Genomic DNA, 18,454 nt, shown 5'->3' on the forward strand with positions numbered 1-18,454 from the left:
TCTTGTTCGATAATTATTTATTTGCTGTTCACATTCATGTAAAAAAGTTGTTTAAGCCACCAGAATCCTCAAGCATCTTGTTCGATAATAACTGCTACCAAGCCAATGTTGGCGTTAATCTCCAGAAGACAACATTGGTTAAATTAGCAACATCTAACACGCCACAAGTTACTTCGGAGGACAACGATTTTTTTAACTAGGAATTTCAGTTTTTACAAAGGCAGCTTTCTATTTAGAGTGATATTCCGAAAATAATCTGTGTTTCTATAAGAGTCACTGCGTTACACACCGAAAAACGGAACAATTATAAAAGGTGGAATTCTATCCAAACATCTGGATTATTCTTTAGGTGATATCATACAACTTGGCAAAATTTCAAAGAGAGATAAAACGACAATAATGACATTTTTTTAAGTTGAAATTAATCTAAATGTTATTGTTATGTAATACTATATATATATATACACACACACACACACATATATATATATATATATATATATATATAGAGAGAGAGAGGGATAGAGAAGGGGGACTTGCAAATGCACTTTATTTAAAAAATAAAGATAAAAGAAAACTCTTCGGTGACACCTCACAAACGGGAGAACCTTTTCTCCATGCATTCGTCTTATGCTTGTAAGTTTCAATACCTATTCGATAATTGTGGGGCATAAGGATATTAAGGGCATTTACTGTATCTAGTGACAGGGGTAAACCCTCCCACCGTGTGTGTGTGTGTGTGTGTGTGTGTGTTGGGGGAGGGGGGTGATAAAAGAAGCTATCGCCGCCAGATTCGTAAGTATGAAAAATAATTATAAAAAATAGAGACTAGACTAAAGAAAAGAAGGAACTTGTAGCAACCAAACAACAGTTATGCGGAAATATAAGATGAGAACAGATAATAAATACAATATGAAAAGACGGGCAAAATATACAGTAAGGGTAAAAACGCATACAAATAATGATGGGGAAAGATATGCAATAAGGTAAAGCAATCTAAATATAGTATACATTATATTAGTAATGAATATAACAAAACGAAAGCAAAAGCAGGAAATAAAACGAGATGATTAAACTAAACGGGGACCATGCCAAATGAAATGAAGATAAAGCAATACATGCTGATAAACCGTGCGGAAAATCCTAGTGAGAATATATTGTTGTGTCTGGAAAATATGGAGAAGGTAGGTGTTGGTTGACCTGCTTGTTTGTGGCGCAGGAGGGCTTACAGCATTATAATCTAATTTAAGTGAACATGACGCGGTGTTTGATCTCTGTTCAATCAGCTGCTCTTCGGAGTGACCCGCCATGGGGTCTGCGACCGTTTCGAAAAGTAAATACTTTTTAGAAGATTCATATACTACAGGTGCAAAAAGAAGCACCACCGAAAATTGCAAAACACTCTGTGAATGTGTCTAATAATTGAGGTAGAATCCTCATCTTTGATTCCAGGGAGCAGCAACAGTTCACAAAAACTTATAACTGAAGCCGACCAATTCTAATGACACCTGAGATGGTTTTAGTTGATCCTGTGGTGTGTGTCTTGTTTTAGCCGCAGCAACATGCTGCACTCCTACCTCATTCCATACAATATGCTTTCTCGTACCCTTCCGTACGTTATATCGTGTATTTGCGACATGTGTCTCCTCCATCATACTTACAATAATCATTAGGCCAAGTAAATATCAAATTTGTCATTGAACGTGATGACAATGGGCACACCCAAAAGGGTGTAGGTCGGCACTTTTTAAAACTAATATTATTTCAAACCACTGCAGTCAGAACCAGAAATCCTCTCCAGGCAGGAGAACGGCCAATATCAAAGGAATGGAAGAGTGTTAAAATACATGGAATGTCCTCGTCGATGACGTGTTCTAGCTGGATAACTACAGAAAGCATTTCAGGGCCTAAACTTGTAAATGGTTACAAGTTCGACTATTTCAGACGAAGTGACCTCTATTTTGAACATAGCGGGACAGGAAATGGCATTATAAAACCAAGCAAGAAGAAGGTGACACGTTAGCTTTCCGTGGAAAAACAGTTCAAGTTTCTTTCATTTCAGAGGAGCTCCGAGCAGGCAGTGTTCGTATTTACATTTATGTTGCAATGTTAAACAGCTAATATTTTTCATACTGAAATAAGTATTTTTCTCTGAACGTGTGCCATTATAAATCTAGTTAAGAGTTTGAGTAATAAGAGCAAAACATTGCCCCTCTCTTTTGTCCCAAAACCTCCAACAAATACTAGAGGCCATAAACACTTATAATGCAATAATGCACAATATGCACTTTTAAGATCATCCGTGCGTTGACTTTAACGCTATGCAATAAGGTTTTCAGTCCTCCGCCCAAAATGCAGTCACAGGCAGAAAGCTCTTGTTTTTTTCTTTCGGGGTGGGGACACACTGCAGGGCGGGGGCCAAAAAAAGAAGTCCCTAATAGTCGGTTCTAAATATGGCGGAGGGAGAGGATCAGGTCTGCACACGCCACAGAGATGCAGCGCATTCCGAGTTGTTTGCAGGAAATTTACAGCTAAGCAATAAAAGTTTACGACTGAATCACAAGTAGGATTGGCCACAGGAAGTCATGTGGACACCATCCGTGAACGTGAACTTTTTATTGTTGGTTTCGCTTATGACTATTTCACTGTGCTCTCTTTCTTTAACAGTCCGACCAGTGCCAGTGATAGAGGTTTATCCGACCTCCTTTTTTAAATTTAGTTTCTCATTTTTCTCTCGCCCGCCCCATAAAATCTAGATTCCTTTTGTTTTTTCCCCTCTTCCCGTGCTGCTCCAAGGCATTTTGGACTCAATGAATGGCTACACCTTACGCCCGCCTCCCCCTTTTCCACCCCTAGGGGCAAAAGGCATCCCCTTTCCTTAGGAGAATCAGAGAGCACGGGAGCAAGCAGTTGTAAATACCTTTTGGGTATACATTTTTTTCTTCCTCCCTAATCTCCGCTGCCCTTAGAAGCCAGTGCACTGTCCCTTGCTCCGCTGCGCCTCATGGGGGAGATGTGTTTTCCTCTTCGCCCTGTGTTTGTGGAGCTCGACAAAGCATCAGCGGATGAGACAGACAGAGGGAAGGAAGGAGGAATGGAAAGAGAGAGGGAGACAGAGAGAGGAAGCGTTGGGTAAGTGATCCCTTATTGGCTAAAATGTCTTAACTAATGATCCGTGGCAAAGGGTGGTAAAAAATAATGATACATGATTTTCTGAGCCAGGAAAAAGCAGGCGTGGAAGCCTGATATGAGGGAATGTAGTTAATTCGCGGGGTGGGGGTGGTGAGGTAAAGGCGGGGGTGTTCTTTGTGATGTCACCGGGGGTTCTGTGAGCGATGCTGTGTTGGAACGATAGGGCAATGGGCTTGTTGTTGGCCGCATGCTATGTCTGTTTCCATTGATCCAATTCTGCTCTTGGCCCACACGTAAACAGAAGAACACTGTTAGCGGAGAGAAGGGGTTACAGCGGTGCACAGAAGCTTGGGGGGCTGCAGGGAAGTGGGGCTAAAGAGATATGCAACAGTTTCTAATGAAAGGGCCTTCCGGACACATGCGCAGTGCGACGCAACATTCAGGAAGTTGCAAGGCCAACTCTATATTGGGGGGCACTAACCCTTTAGCACGTTGGCCTTGGTTCCCATGTCCCCCGCGAGCCGGGATCTAAATGTTGTTGGAAGAAATTGCACTCGTTATTTTCGCATTTCAATTTGGAATTTCATAGCTGAATTAATGTGTTTCATGAATAGTTTCGCAGTTTTTCTGATGTAATTGCATAACACACCCTCTCCCCTAATTCAATATCTGTTGCAAGTGGGGATCGTCAGATGTAACCTCGAATTTCATATAATGGCGTGCTTTTTCCTGATCATTTTGAACATAAGTAAAAACGTGTGTGGGGATTTGTAGCGTTTTAATGACTTTGCGCCGTCACATCAAAGAGCGATATTTTCCCAAACACTTAATGTTTCAGTCTTTTCTCTTCGACAGGCAGGAAATATATATATTTTCAACTCTGTTAAAATGACTTTCTTCCTCGTTAATGCTCGCATTCAAACAGTAGTTTGGTTTCATTTTGAAGCTGGGGAGCCGGATTTACGAAGCCTGAGGAGGAAGTAATTTTGGTCAAATCTTTTACAAGTCAATTTTATTTTCATAAATGATATGATAAGAGGCATCAAAGATCATACATATGGTGTTCATTAATGAAGTTGTAACGTAAAAAGAATCATACCAAAATACAATGAAGGGAAAACTATAACCGTAAGAAGAGAGAAGAGATCAAACCTCTCTCCTTACGATTATATAGATATGTTGCAGTCTCTTTCACGAAAGCAGACATACTTTACATATACTGACGACATACAATACGCTACATTTCTAGGGAATGGGGACACATGCTCGAGTTCACCGTGTGCACAATGAATGTATGTATTTTATGAACGAGAGGGCAGAAATATAGACCTAACACGAGTTCTAGTCTTTCTAGCTGTAAATAAATAACTTTTTTGTCTGGTCTCAGAGTTTCGGGACAAGGCTAAATTCTGATCTTGTTTAATACATTTTACATCATTTTTCTCTCTACAAAGTTCCTCACTTCGCGAGGTATCGCTACTTTAATCATAATTTTTCACGATTTTAAACATATTTGATTTTAGAGTCCAGTGAACCGTGCAGTTGCATATTGAAATGTTTTAATGATCCCCCAGCTGCGGCAATACAATGGCTGCTTCGTACTTTATCTCGCAACATTACTGTGCTACTGAAGTCCCGCCGTTATACTGAACAGCGCGGGGCCTATTTCATACAAACTAAAATGTCACATCGTTGGGATGGTCAGAAGTAATCTAGAGACCGAAAATAAGCTATTTCGGTTGGCTAGATTAGACTCCCTACTCCACCCAGATACAGAACGAAGCAAACAGGTGCAGCAGGCCGCTGCCATTTATATTTCACCGACCAAATAATAGCCGATTCCATTATTCCGAATAAATGGGGATTCAGAGGATTACTTGCTGTTAATCATATAAATAATATGCCCCATTATATAGTTACCCATATTAGTTAGTTTTTTTTTATTCTAAAATGAAGATTAAAATGAGCACGTCGGTCAGGTATTTCAATGCCCCTCTCAACACAACATGGTTCTTCCTTCGTTAGGTCCTAATTAGGTCCTAGGAATGACAAAGCTTGTACGAAGCCGCATGTGTAGATAGAATGTGTGTGTATGTGTATATATATATATATCCCAGTTGCTGGGTGGAGGGAGGCCCAACACAATAAAGAAGCTTTGACCTTGCAATCCTCGTGTGCGTCCTGTCTCCCTCCGAGGGAGTAGGGTGGTGTATGGATTTGTCTGTTTGTTTACACACACACACACCTCGATGAACCCATGCTCAGATCACGGGTTCTTCGTTGTGTGTGTGGGGGGGGGGGGCTTATCACCTTCCCAGTGGGTCTAGTGTATGGATTTTCCCAGCATCGACATGCTCTCCCTGCTCAAACCTGCAGAGTGCACCCCATTGTATGTGCTCAGTGTGAGGTATGCCTTTGTTCGCGTCTGTGTCGGTGTACAGTGTACAGGGCGCCTTATTGATGCTATCCAGAAGAGAGGCATAGATGATGCCGCCGGGACTCACTTCCGCTTCTGGCAAACGTACCCTAAAGGTGTCTCATAATGTATAGTGTACGCCTTTTCACTAGTATGCTATGATATTGACGAAAAACTGAACAGCTTGTTACACTGGTGGTGACGTTGCAGCCTAGTCCATATAAGACCATAGGCCATACAAAGTTAAATGAACACACTCGTGGAAAGAGCTTTTTGGGAGCTACTAGTGACTAAATGTGGTATTAACAGAAAGTGAAGTACTTACAAAGCAAGTGTGCTTACTTACACGATTGTACTGATGTGTATACATCAATATGTGCACTTGGTTATTTATATTCGCCTATGTGTAAGACAAAAATTCAAGGTGCCAAGTCATAAACAGATTAACGAGCGGCAGGCAATGTCTCTACCTAGTAATCAGGATTTCACTGGTGGGCTACAAAGAAAATGCGAATGACCAAACCATCTTAGTAGGAGATAGTGGTTCAAGAGAACCCACCAGACAGAAGACAGGAAGAAGGGTGCTGTAGGGTGGCGGTGAAAATAAAATAATAAAGGAATAGCATTCAAACTGCGAGTACAGAGAGCACATAAAATAGAGCGCTAAACGAGAGCGTTGATTAGAGATTGGCAGGGAAGCATGAATTCATAACAACAAAATAAACCGTACCTGTAGCAAAAGATAGAAGATAGATGTGACTGGGTAAGAAGAGAGAGGCTCAACAGAAGCTAGATTGGGCAACTATAAGCTGTGCGCGAGCACACGCCATTTCTAACCCAGTGTAAGTGATTAAATGTTCTTATTCAAAGGTTGCGAGTGTGTCAACAAGTGTATAGTACTGCCACAGAGAGTGATGTGTAACTACCCCGTGTGTGTATATTAGTTCAAAAATATCCATCCATGCCTCCGCGATGTTAGTTTTCAAGGCAGGCGCCGGTTGACGTTTACAGAAAAAAAACGAAAAGCAGTAACATTCATAGCTTATTTTAATGTTCATAAATACATGGTGGGTCTATAGATACATTTCCCCATAGCAACAAACAATTGAATTGTGAGTATTTCCTCCACCTGTTTTGAAAGCGTGACGTGTTCTTCGCAAGATCATTTAAGACGCAGCAGTGCCTCCAATAAGACAGCAGCAGTGAAGGCAGAGGGAACTCCGATCTGTTGATTGGCTGTCGGGCTGCCTTCTGTGTGGGCGTGGACATTGAATTCCCGCCCACGGCCCCGTTTCCGGAAGACAGCAGCTTCTTGATGCCGGCCATAAAACGAGACTTGTAGCTGATCGTGTGGAGCAGATTCTGCTATCTGTAGCGTGGCTTCAAAGGCAGGCGTAAGTGGGAACTGGTTGGATAAAGGAACCCGTTGATGGAATTATCACAGGCGAGAAGAGGACAAAATAGGGTCGCGTGTTACGGGAAATGTAGCACAAAGGGGATGACATAAAGTTCCCTATAGAAAGCATGTAATTTTTCATTTTGGGCGTTTCCGAATGAAGCAGTAAAAAAAAAACTTTGCAATACAATTATGGCAACAAAATATGACATGACAATTGTAATGTGGAAAACACAAATTTGTAGGAAATGTGCCTTTCTCATTTTCATGTACAGCACTTTTGTTTGCGACCCCTCCTTCCCCAACCCTTCACCCATATGTTGGGAGCCGCTTTCCTCAAGACCGACGAGAAAGTCCACATTGGAAATGCCAACTAGTCACCATTGTTTTTTTTGTGTTGTGAGGTGTATTAGTAATTGTAATACTGGGGTGATTTAGAGGCGAATTTCAACTATTACTGGGTATAGTGCCACCATGTGACATATGGATGCCAGATCCGCATTATTCGGAGCGTCCATTATGGAGGAAGGAGTAATTGAGAAAAAAATCACGGAAGAAACTAGCAGCGTAAAGGCCAAAGTTAAATACATATTGTGTGTGTGTGTGAGAGAGAGAAATAAAGAAAGAGACAGAAGGAGGTGACGATGGAAGGAAAGAGAGGCACAAGAAGGTTCTCCGTGGGTAACTGGGTGCAAAGGAAATATGATCAGACCAAAAGGCCTCTGGGTGTGGGCACTGGTACCCTATACTACTATTCTCCCACTCCATTGAAGTGCGGAAGGCGTGGGTGCTCGGCGGCAGATGCACACGCCGCTTCTACCTTAAGGGAGATGGATCTGAGAAGCACGCCCTCCCCCTGTCAAAGCAAGAGCTGCAAGCACACTGTTTACAGTGTTTACTGGGCAGCGGCCTGCAACTGCAGATCTGGCTTCTGAGCGTCTGCAGCGCTATGGAGATGATGCTAAACTTTGCAGCAGGGCTTATCTTACAACCTACCGGGACTAGCATGCAACAGGCGCAGTGTTCTGTAAAACCCTCCGCTCTTCGCAAGGCTATACGATGGAGAGGTGCTGCATGGGTGCCCTTGGATGGTATGTAATGTCATGTATTAAATAGATCACTGGATAGCAGTGCGTAAGACTGAAACGATGTGGCTACTGCCATGGTGTAAAAGTAAATAGGACATTGCCTCATACAATAGGCCTCGTGAGTCGTACATTCATCAAATTCTAAATTTCTAACGGAGAAGCAAATATATGTATGAAAGCGGGGAAACTATTGTTGCGTTTGAACATATTTCACAAAGGAGGAATGCGATGTATATTTTGACGACACACGTGCACACACACACTCCAATCCCCCACCCCCGCCTCTTCTCAGTTCAGACTTTGAGAGTTCGAGTAATCAGTGCCACTGCCTTGAATACTTGTTTTGCCAAAAGACATTGGATTTCCCCTATTACCATGCAGAGACGTAAATATATCCTTTTCATGGACATAAGGTGTGTGCATGCGCGTGTGTGTTCTTTCGCCTGGTTACACGAAGGCTCGTTGATATAGTTTACTGTAAGTGAGTTAGACCATTGTTGCTTGGCCTGCTTAAAGGTTCACACATGACAGCAGCCACTCAATGGATATTGTATCCTATGTTCAAATAGGTCGTTCGTGTTATTTGATATCGAACTCCTGCTTTTAAGTGTGTGCACACAAACTATAAGGCTGGTGTTTTAGCGGCGGGCTGATCTTCCATTCTTATCCTCCCGCGCAGAATGTTCTCAAAATCCGAACTCCTTTCTAGTAGTTTCTTGTGATGTCATTACCTTAGATTATTTGCTAAATATATATATTAATTATTCAATGGTATTTTCTTGATCTGTCCTACATTGGAATATTCTTCAATTGATACGTTTTAGTTGCACATTCTTGATCTAGCAAAACTCAGTTATTTGGTTATTATTTCTGTGAGTTCTTGGATATCAGTTACTTGTGATGGATAAAAATTACAATGGCCAAGTCAAGCAACACAAATGTGATATTCTCGTTTACCTTTTATTGAAACTAGAGCAATAGATCTCTTGCAGCTGAGTGAGGGGCGACTAGTGTTTTTTTTAAAATTGTAACAGCTGGTAGGTACATCAGTAGGACAGCTCCCTACCATTTCACATTGGAAGCGGTAACGCCCCCACCCCCCCCCCCCCCCCCCAAAAAAAAAGAGCCTTGGAAGTGGAATAAAACAAATGCTATTACTTTTGTACAGTTAAGCTATATTCTAATGTCACCCTGAGAATGGTTATGTATATATGTCCGTGAACAAGGAAGCAGTACTTTTATAAATGCTTATGAGTTCAAGAATGAGCAATGTCGTCCTTAAACACACGCATGCAAACACAGATACAGATGCGCTTAGATACATATTTATTAACAATCCCAAATAGACCGATCACACAGTTCAAGCAGCTCCGTCCATCTTCATAACATGCAATAGTGAGTGAGGAGTTGCAGGTTGCCGCGGGTGATGGGTTCTGCTACATTATAGCTTACAGGAAGCTGGTATTGTTTATCCGGTATACGCGACGCGAGCTTTCCACCATGTATGTAATATGGGCCATCGCGGTAATATTCATACACACAGACGTTCAAACACGGGCCACAAATGTTCGTTTGGATTGGAGCCACGTGTACAAGTATTTCATACAACCGAACTTTCCTTGATCCACAAAACTGCGCCTCGTGACTTCTTTCTGCTCATAGGAACCTAATAGAAAAAAATCAAGTATTATAAAATCGTTTGTAGAGCTCAATAACTAGCTATTCGCTATAACTTCAATTTTGAGACATACAGTAACTAGAAAATGTATAGGAACAGCCCTTCAAGAAGGAGTACCAGCAGTTTACACCATCATGTAATACACATGTAAAAACAACTATAGCGAGTCTTGAAACTCTCAAAGAAAATGGGACACACATGAGAGTTGGAAAACAATGTGCAACATATACCTTCTGTTACTCCACACAAAAGCGCCCACGTGCACATAAGAGAGAAGGCGAAATAAGCACTTTTTAAGAAAAAGTCAAGTTGCCTAAATGTTCCGTACAAACATCCACACAGCATGCTCGCCCTATTTAAATAGATAAAAAAAATTACATAAGAAATTATTATAGGTAGATATGGTGTGGTCTGTAGGAATGGGGAGTTCGGTTGAGTACCTCAAAAAGGTCAGTCTCAGGATTGAGATAATTTTAGGTGGACACAAACCTTTATTTGTTATTTTTTCCGTGTGGTGTATTTATATCCAATTTGAATACTAAGTACAGGCATCTAAAAATTTTACCTGGCGCAATTTTTTTTAAGTTAAACATTTTAATGTTTTCTGTGAGAAGTAAGTCATCAAAGAGAAAAAATACATTACTAAAACACACACTGGTCCTTAGAACCCATATTTAAATTAAAATGAAATAGCCTTCAGTGTGATATTGTTCTTGCGATAGTGACACTAAACCTTGAAGGTTTGAGACATCTCCATTAAAAAGAGAGCGGCCTAACATTTCCCACCCATAAAATCATCAAACCAGGCTCTAAAAATGTATGGATGACAGGGGTTATTACTAATACGAAAACATCCTTCTTTAGAAAAGCCTAGTCATAAGGAAGAACCCGGAAGCGCAATAAATGACACATAAATATTCTACGAGGTTTAGAAAGATAAGTGATCAGTCATGTTTTGTTATATGTTTGTAAATGCATTTATACTTAACATGCTACTGATTTACTCTTAGCCCACATTCCCATAAGAGTGTGTGATACACAGAACAAAATAAACACACCATCTAAAAACCTCACTCCGCGTTCTAACTGCATGCAATATATATATATGTGTGTGTGTGGGGCGGAGTTGTGAGCATATACACGTTGATCTATAGAACATTTCTGCGCGTTTACTTCTAATGTATGGTAGGTAGTAAACCGGAAATTGATTGAAATGTCGATAACAAAGCACGTCTTGCATAAGTATACATACACTTTGCATGTATTACAACTACTCGTGCGTATTAACTTACATATAGACATTATATTTGCTCTTTTTGCTCACAAAAATGCTACAGTGTTTACCTGCCGGTATAGGATATGCCTGCGACACACATAGCCTCTGTTTTTGCCCAGCTGAATATTGGACAACTAATCAATACAGACCATCAGGAAAAAAGCAAAAGGAAGATGCATGGATACAAATGTGGCAAATAAGGGTCCGAAAAGCTTTCTTGATTTATAAAGCCGAAAGTTCATAAAATATCATTTCGCCCTTCCTTGTTGTATTGATGAGGGCGTAGAAAACACGTCTGTTTGGCAACATCACTTAAATCTTTTTATGTCTCTCACTTAATCAATCTGCCAGTTATCTTTGAGTGGGATAAAGTCCGGCTATTTCCCCCTACCTCAAATGCGTAGGGAATGAAGCTGAAAATACACTGTGCCAGGGAAACTTAAAAAATATTGGTTTATGTTAAGCCACAACATATATGAGTAGGGGGACGTGTGTGTGAGTAGGGGGACGTGTGTGTGAGTAGGGGGACGTGTGTGTGAGTAGGGGGACGTGTGTGTGTGTGTGAGTAGGGGGACGTGTGTGTGTGTATGAGTAGGGGGACGTGTGTGTGTGTGAGTAGGGGGACGTGTGTGTGTGTGAGTAGGGGGACGTGTGTGTTGTAGTAGGGGGACGTGTGTGTGAGTAGGGGGACGTGTGTGTGTGTGAGTAGGGGGACGTGTGTGTGTGTGTGTGTGTGTTCTCTCGTTCCCGTTACATTCACAAGTCATTAGTTCAGGAGATGAGGGAACACTTACCCCCCAAAAAAACGAAATGTGGGTTACATGGCTGAAAAGTATTTTTATTCTTAACCTCTCAACGATTTGAAATTTGCAGAAAACTGTACAAAAAACATAGCTCGTTTATAGATCCTCGCTATTTTCCTTAAGTTCGCATACTTGCATGTTTTTTGCACAACTAATGTGACATAGATTGTACAGTTTAAGACCACGCTTGGATTGAGGTTTTTCTTTCTATTTCATCAAAGTGTTCTCTAATATTTATAGTTCCTTTTTGTGTTATCCCGCCTTACTTGGAGCAGCTGTGCATTCATTGCTCACCATAAATCGAACAGATCTTTAAGCGTTGCCCCCTGTTTAGAGTTGCAATAAAACACTGAACTTTCCCGACCGCATGACGCACTATAATCCCCCATACAAGACACTCGTTGTACAACACCTCACCTCAAAGCAAAAACTCGAGTAACTGCAAATTAGAAAAGACAGGAATTTGATTGAGCCTATCAGAGACACACACAAGCCCCCATTGTACAGAGACGTATATAAAGCTATCAGTAGAACAATTTAAAAATAACAGAAATTGTAGCTGCTGTTGTCTGCGGTATATAGATTACGTAAGAAAACAAATTAAGGAGAGCTTTTTAGTAGCTATGCTTTGAAACGTGTTCACAATCCAGTGATAGGGGTGATATGCAGGGAGCCCTTGACGATTCCAATTTCCTTTGAAATAAGAGCATCGACAATATTTGGTGGAGAACATGCTTTCAGCAATGTGTCCCTAACGTGGACAACCTGAGATTTTGAGTAATGGGCTCATGCATGAGAATGTGAAGACTATCTGTGATGCACGTGTAACACGTAGATTCTGCCCATAGCAATGCAGCATTAGGTAGTTGCACATATATTTACATTATCGGTGTACGGTGTCCATTACAAGGTTCTTTTCTCACCTAAGCAATGCAAAACAGACCTCGCTTCTGCAAATACAAACATCAAGGTTTTTTTTTACTCACTGGTTACTTTCCCCTAAAAGAATCAATTCTTTGGATCAAAAAAGGGAATGGTGTTATTGTTGGGGTTTGGAGGGCTTCAAAGGGGTGAGAATACTTCGACTTTGTTTTGCCTGGTAACGGGCAAAAGGAAGTCTTGGTGCAAAAAAAGGATGAATAAACCAGCTTTCTGACGGCATTCCCTTCTCGGTGAGTTTTATGGCCACCATTGATTATCCTTGCTTTGTACCACAGAGGAAAGGGATCGTAAAAACCCTTCGGCATCCGGGTTCCTGTCCCGGCAAAGAGAAAATATGGCTTTCTCTTCCACAGGGCCAAATAAAGGCTTGGGAGATAGCCATTGTTTAAATACATGTATATATATATGTGTGTGCGCATGTGTGTGCCAATCAGAAAGACGTGGATATTTGCAAGCATTCGTAAATAAGGAAAATGCATTACTCCTGGTGTCATTGTTTGAAAACACATTCTGATGTTGAATTGTAACCGAAATACACTAGCTCACAAAATACGGATATAGATATATAGACACACATTGTATATATCGTCTTGTTCCGCTAAATGCGTCTGTTTTTATAGCGATAGGCTTTAAAAAACGATGATGCAAATGTCATATTACACTTTTGTTCCAGGTACTTCCTGGAATCAGTTCGCCCATGGGCCGGAGATTATGAACCCCGATTGCTATCATTCCAATCTCAAACAGTTGGAGTTTGGTCTATAAACCGTGTTTCTAACCGCACGACACAATAGGAAACAGAAACAAAAGCACATCTTCTAAGTAAACCATTTAAGAGCATTTAATGGCGACAACACGGGATGGCGGGGGTGGTGGGTGGGGAAGGACAGGCAGAAAACGAGACTGTGAACCCCAGGTAAACCAGTCTTCGGCACATAATGGCAGAACAACACACATATGCTGCAGCAATGGCTAACTGTGCACTACTGCCAATGAAATAATAGCAATTAAGATTCATATGACAGCACTGGCTTGAAATCAGTAACATCTGCACAGTGGAGACACTTAATGTCCTCTCAGCTATGCTGAGGTGGTAAACACACGCCTTTTCTTCACAACGAAGCTTAGGGGAAAACCCCATGCAAACGAATCGACTGTCACACCTTTAGAGCCATCGGACCATTTGCTGAACATTCTTTCCTTTTTTTTTTTACATAAAATGAAAATATTAATATGATTTTCATTCATCTCAGAACTTTCTACGTAAAAGGAAACTGTATTTTAAAAAGTCTGCATATGAGTTGCCTTTCAGTCTAAAACATTCATGCCCCGTTCTGCCTCAACTAAAAATGCACATAATGTTTTTTTTTCACTCATTTCCTTTTCTCCATAAGGCAATTTGTTACGTATTCAGCATTTCGAGACTTACTTTTCGTGTATACTTAGTTTCAACTGGGGAATCAACACAAGCAAAACCAATTTTTTCCCTTTCTTGACATCTTGCTTCCTATTGGCTCTAGGCAGGTCAGCTGACTTTGTCATTTTGTCTGTCCCGGAGTGGAGCCGTCCCTATAACAATCTAGATCAGGCTACAAAGTGGAGACAGAAATAAATATTAAAGAAATCCTAGCGGCAGGTAAAAGGGGGTTCGATATGAATTCCTACTTCACCAACCCGTCTTTATCCTGCCATCTAGCCAGTGGGCAGGAGGTGCTGCCCAACGTGGCCCTGAATTCATCTGCCTATGACCCCGTCAGGCATTTTTCGACTTATGGAGCAGCCGTGGCTCAGAACAGGATCTACTCGTCTCCGTTCTACTCACCGCAAGATAATGTGGTGTTCAGCTCCGGCCGCGGCCCCTATGAGTACGGGTCTAACGCCTTCTACCAGGACAAGGACATGCTTTCTAGCTGCCGGCAGAATGCGATGGGACACAACACACAGACCTCAATTGCCCAGGATTTTAGCAGCGACCAAAGCAGGGCCAGTGTCCAGGAGCAGAAGACCAGCATTCAGATCTACCCCTGGATGCAGCGCATGAATTCCCACAGTGGTGAGTCTTTTTTCTCCCCCTCTTTACAGCTCGGAGATATAAATTAAATAAACGGAATCATCTTTACGACCATCTCTCCCTCGCAGAACAGGCTCGGCTCCTTTTTATGGCCCCATAAAAGCCATAAAGGCTGCCTCCTTTCACAGTTGGCGCTATAGGCCTTTTTTTGTTAAGTTGTTGCAAGCAAACATAGTTTTCTATGTTATTTCTCATTGAAACAGTTTACTAATTTTGAATAGTATACCGAATAACGTTCCTCCAGGTTTTGATATGTTATTTAATATTTTGTGGGAGGATATCTGGCTTGCATAAGACTTTTTGAAAGGGCAAGGGAGATAAGTTTCACAAGCTGAGACGATAGGTACCCGAGGAAAAATAGCAGTGTTTACATTTTGCACCTTTCGAGGGTGAGATTTTGAAGCTTAGCCTGGGAAGATAGAAACACATTTTACAAAGCGACCGATCCTTTCTGTGTTCACCTTTTGCGGTGCTAACCATGAAACGTTTAAGTTAATCACAGTAAAGGGTGGGTTTACGCGATATATTAACGCTATAACTTAGCACATATGGCTCGCAGGTTGTGTGATTTGTTTCACACCACTAATGTTGGGTGCCCAGAGCTTCAGGGGGCCATGATAGTACATACGTATATTAGTTAGTGGCAAAGTATCACTGCGTGTTTATGGCTCGGAGTCTGTGCATGTTATGAGATCTGGTACAACAGATATAAAGTCTTGTGGGAAAGTTGTGTATTTTCCTTATTTTGTGACGATATTATGTTGTGCTTCATGCGTGTAACGTTTTATTAAAGTTCCTTTGTTATGGATATCGTCTGATTTGTGAGTGTAGATCAGAGTTTTTTTCTTAGTTGCATATTTTTTGCGTTGGGGAGAGGTAAACAGGCGTGTTTCCTGTGTGGTAACTTCGCTGCTGTGTACATGTTGGAGGAGGGAACCAAGAGCTGCATACAGTCCGAGTGGACTGCTTCTTTCTATAGAGGTGCATTTATTCGCGAGATTTTGTGTACACTGATTAATAGGTGCGTTGTTTCTGTTTTTGGGTTGCATTTTGGTTTGCAGTTCTTTTGTAGAGCTTAAATAAGGCTTGTGGGCTCTGCTTCTGTGATGGCAGACTTTAAATGTGTTTCTGAGGAGGGGGGGGGGGTTCTGTATTTGTTTTGTTAAGTGTTGTGTTGGGTAAATGGGGGTCTAACATTGACTCTAGGCAAAAGAATAGCGTTGGCAAAAAACATGATTTTCACTAATGTTGTCCAGTTTGTCTTGTTTCTGAATCTCTAGGCGTGGGCTATGGCACGGACCGGAGAAGGGGGCGCCAGATCTACTCGCGCTACCAGACCCTGGAGTTGGAGAAGGAGTTCCACTTCAACCGCTACTTGACCCGGCGCAGGAGGATCGAGATCGCCAACGCGCTGTGCCTGACCGAGCGGCAGATCAAGATCTGGTTCCAGAACCGGCGAATGAAGTGGAAGAAGGAGAGCAACCTGACTTCCACGCTGTCCGGAGGCACCGGGGCCGCCTCCGACAGCCTGGCCGAGGGCAAGGAGAAGGAAGAGGAGACAGAGGAGGAACAACAGAAGGAGTGAACTGGAGGGGAAGGCTCCCGGCTCTGGCCCCTGCCTGCACCCCAGCGGCATTTATCACTGGCACAATGAATATGGATGGGCATCTTACAACCACCGAACAGAACATTAGAGCCAGCCATGGCTTCCAAAGGACAAACTCCCACCTCACTGTGCTCCAGTTTATATTGGACTGCCATCTCCACGTGTCCTTTGACTGACATTGCTTTTTTTCTTCTGTTTTCCGAACTATGAATGAAGAGACTGTGTTCCAGAGCAAATCAAACTATGTATATACTAAATTCATCGCCTGAAAACACCATACAAAGGGGATAGCCCTGCAAATGACTGTGCCTGTTTGTTTTGGGATGAGCTTGGGGTGGCGCACCAAGACTACATGCTACCTACTGCCACACCAATGCACATACCCGGTTTGACCAGCCACACCCTCCGTTCACTCTTCTTGAAAGTTGAGGCCACGAAAATATCGCATTTTCTCAAGACTAGCCTCATTGTGTGTAAATGACACTCGAATCACCCTGCGTATTGACAAAACTGTGACAGTTTCTACCGTGTCCCATCTTAGCTGTATGTGGTGCTTATCCGTATTTATATTTATGGTTTAGTTCTCTGTATTATTGTGGGAGGAGTATCACGTGAATGCAGATTCCTAGTGTTAGATCAAAACTTTGTGTTTCACTTACTCTGTATAAAGGTAACGTCCAAAGGACTTATTGATTGTTCAGTATTTAATAAACTTGATATTATTTTTAATGATGATATGATTGCCTATTTTATGCATATTTATGGATGAATTCACAAGATTGGTTTCTTGGTTAATACAACTTAGGTATACCGTCAACCCTCATTTATCTGTCAACTCAAATTTCCCCTCAAATTCTTAACCTTTGACTCAGCATATTCCATGTGTCTTAAAGGACGTGCGCTCTTTGAAGCCGTGTAATCCGCGTCCCATCACCGAAATAACTGACTTTCCAAAGTGAAGATACTTCCACAAAAGCACCGCTTGTTATCTACATGGAAAGTGGCTGCCTGATTTCAGATATGCACCAGATGTGATTAAGGTTCAGATAAGACGCCTCGTGAGTCTTTGAAGCACTGTCATAAAACTCAGACTAGGCAGGTAATCTACTCCACCCCGTCACAGAACAATGTAAGCAATCACCAGTACATTGGAAAAAAAATACTGAACTCACCAGGGGTTAAGGGCACAACCTCAACGGCATATGTATGCGTGTGTTTACATATATATATATATATATATATATATATATATATATATATATAGTGATACTGGGGAATAATAAGTTATATAAAGGCTCTAAAAACACAATATTCAAGTAAAATAACCGTGATAAGGTCAACATCAGGGGCGACTCTCACCATACCGGTGTATTGCCCTTTCCTCTAAACTGATGAATACGTGTATTACTACATTCAAAGGTGAACAAAGGGAACCCAGTCAACCAGGCTCTATTGCGAAACGACACAAATAGACAGACCCAATGATGCTGATGGTGTGCGGTGTGCGGCCGCGGGATTCTCCCCAACCAACCTCTCCTCCCCAGTAAAAATCGGACAAGGTAAACATCTTTCGATCCTTTCAAATAATATGTTGGGATAGAGGCAAAGTAAAAGACCGCAACATACACCGACATTTTCCAGAAATTGGAAACCCTTGAAGGATTTCCATCATACTCTGATCACGACAATGGAAAGCTATAGCATACAGTGTAACGTGGGTTATAGGATTACATCCATAAATACACTGTAATTTCACACAATTTCGTATTGTAGATGTAAAATGTCTGGTGGTAATTGGCAGAGTAAGTTGCATCTTGCACCACAGTATTTTATATTAGCAGCAAACAATGTTTACTTTCAGCCGTGTAGGTCTTGCTCTGTACGTAGTCTGCGTCAACTGTTATACACTACAGCAGACTATTCCGTTTCGCACATCACAAAATGTAATAAAGTGTCAATAATGCAACCTTAGCATGGCTGCAAAAATAGCTTGTAAGGAAGCCTTATACAAAGGAGTGCGCCTCTTACATGTATATAGCTCGTGAT

General features: G+C 41.6%; 1 protein-coding gene across 2 annotated transcripts; it reads left to right on the forward strand.

The window, feature by feature from the left end:
• The first annotated feature begins 14,268 nt into the window (after positions 1 to 14,268).
• HOXC6 (homeobox C6) lies at positions 14,269 to 17,137 on the forward strand. Of its 2 annotated transcripts, none has more exons than XM_085654728.1 (2): positions 14,269 to 14,784; positions 16,059 to 17,137. In XM_085654728.1, exons 1-2 carry the CDS (start codon positions 14,385 to 14,387, stop codon positions 16,385 to 16,387), a joined length of 729 nt encoding a protein of 242 aa, XP_085510854.1. In that variant the 5' UTR covers positions 14,269 to 14,384; the 3' UTR covers positions 16,388 to 17,137. The 2 variants fall into 2 exon arrangements, with proteins under 2 accessions (XP_085510854.1, XP_085510855.1); XM_085654729.1 differs by having other exon boundaries at positions 14,274 to 14,784; positions 16,083 to 17,137.
• The last annotated feature ends 1,317 nt before the right edge of the window (positions 17,138 to 18,454 follow it).

This window comes from Triturus cristatus, chromosome 4_1, assembly GCF_964204655.1.
Source record: "Triturus cristatus chromosome 4_1, aTriCri1.1, whole genome shotgun sequence".
NCBI lineage: Eukaryota > Metazoa > Chordata > Amphibia > Caudata > Salamandridae > Triturus > Triturus cristatus.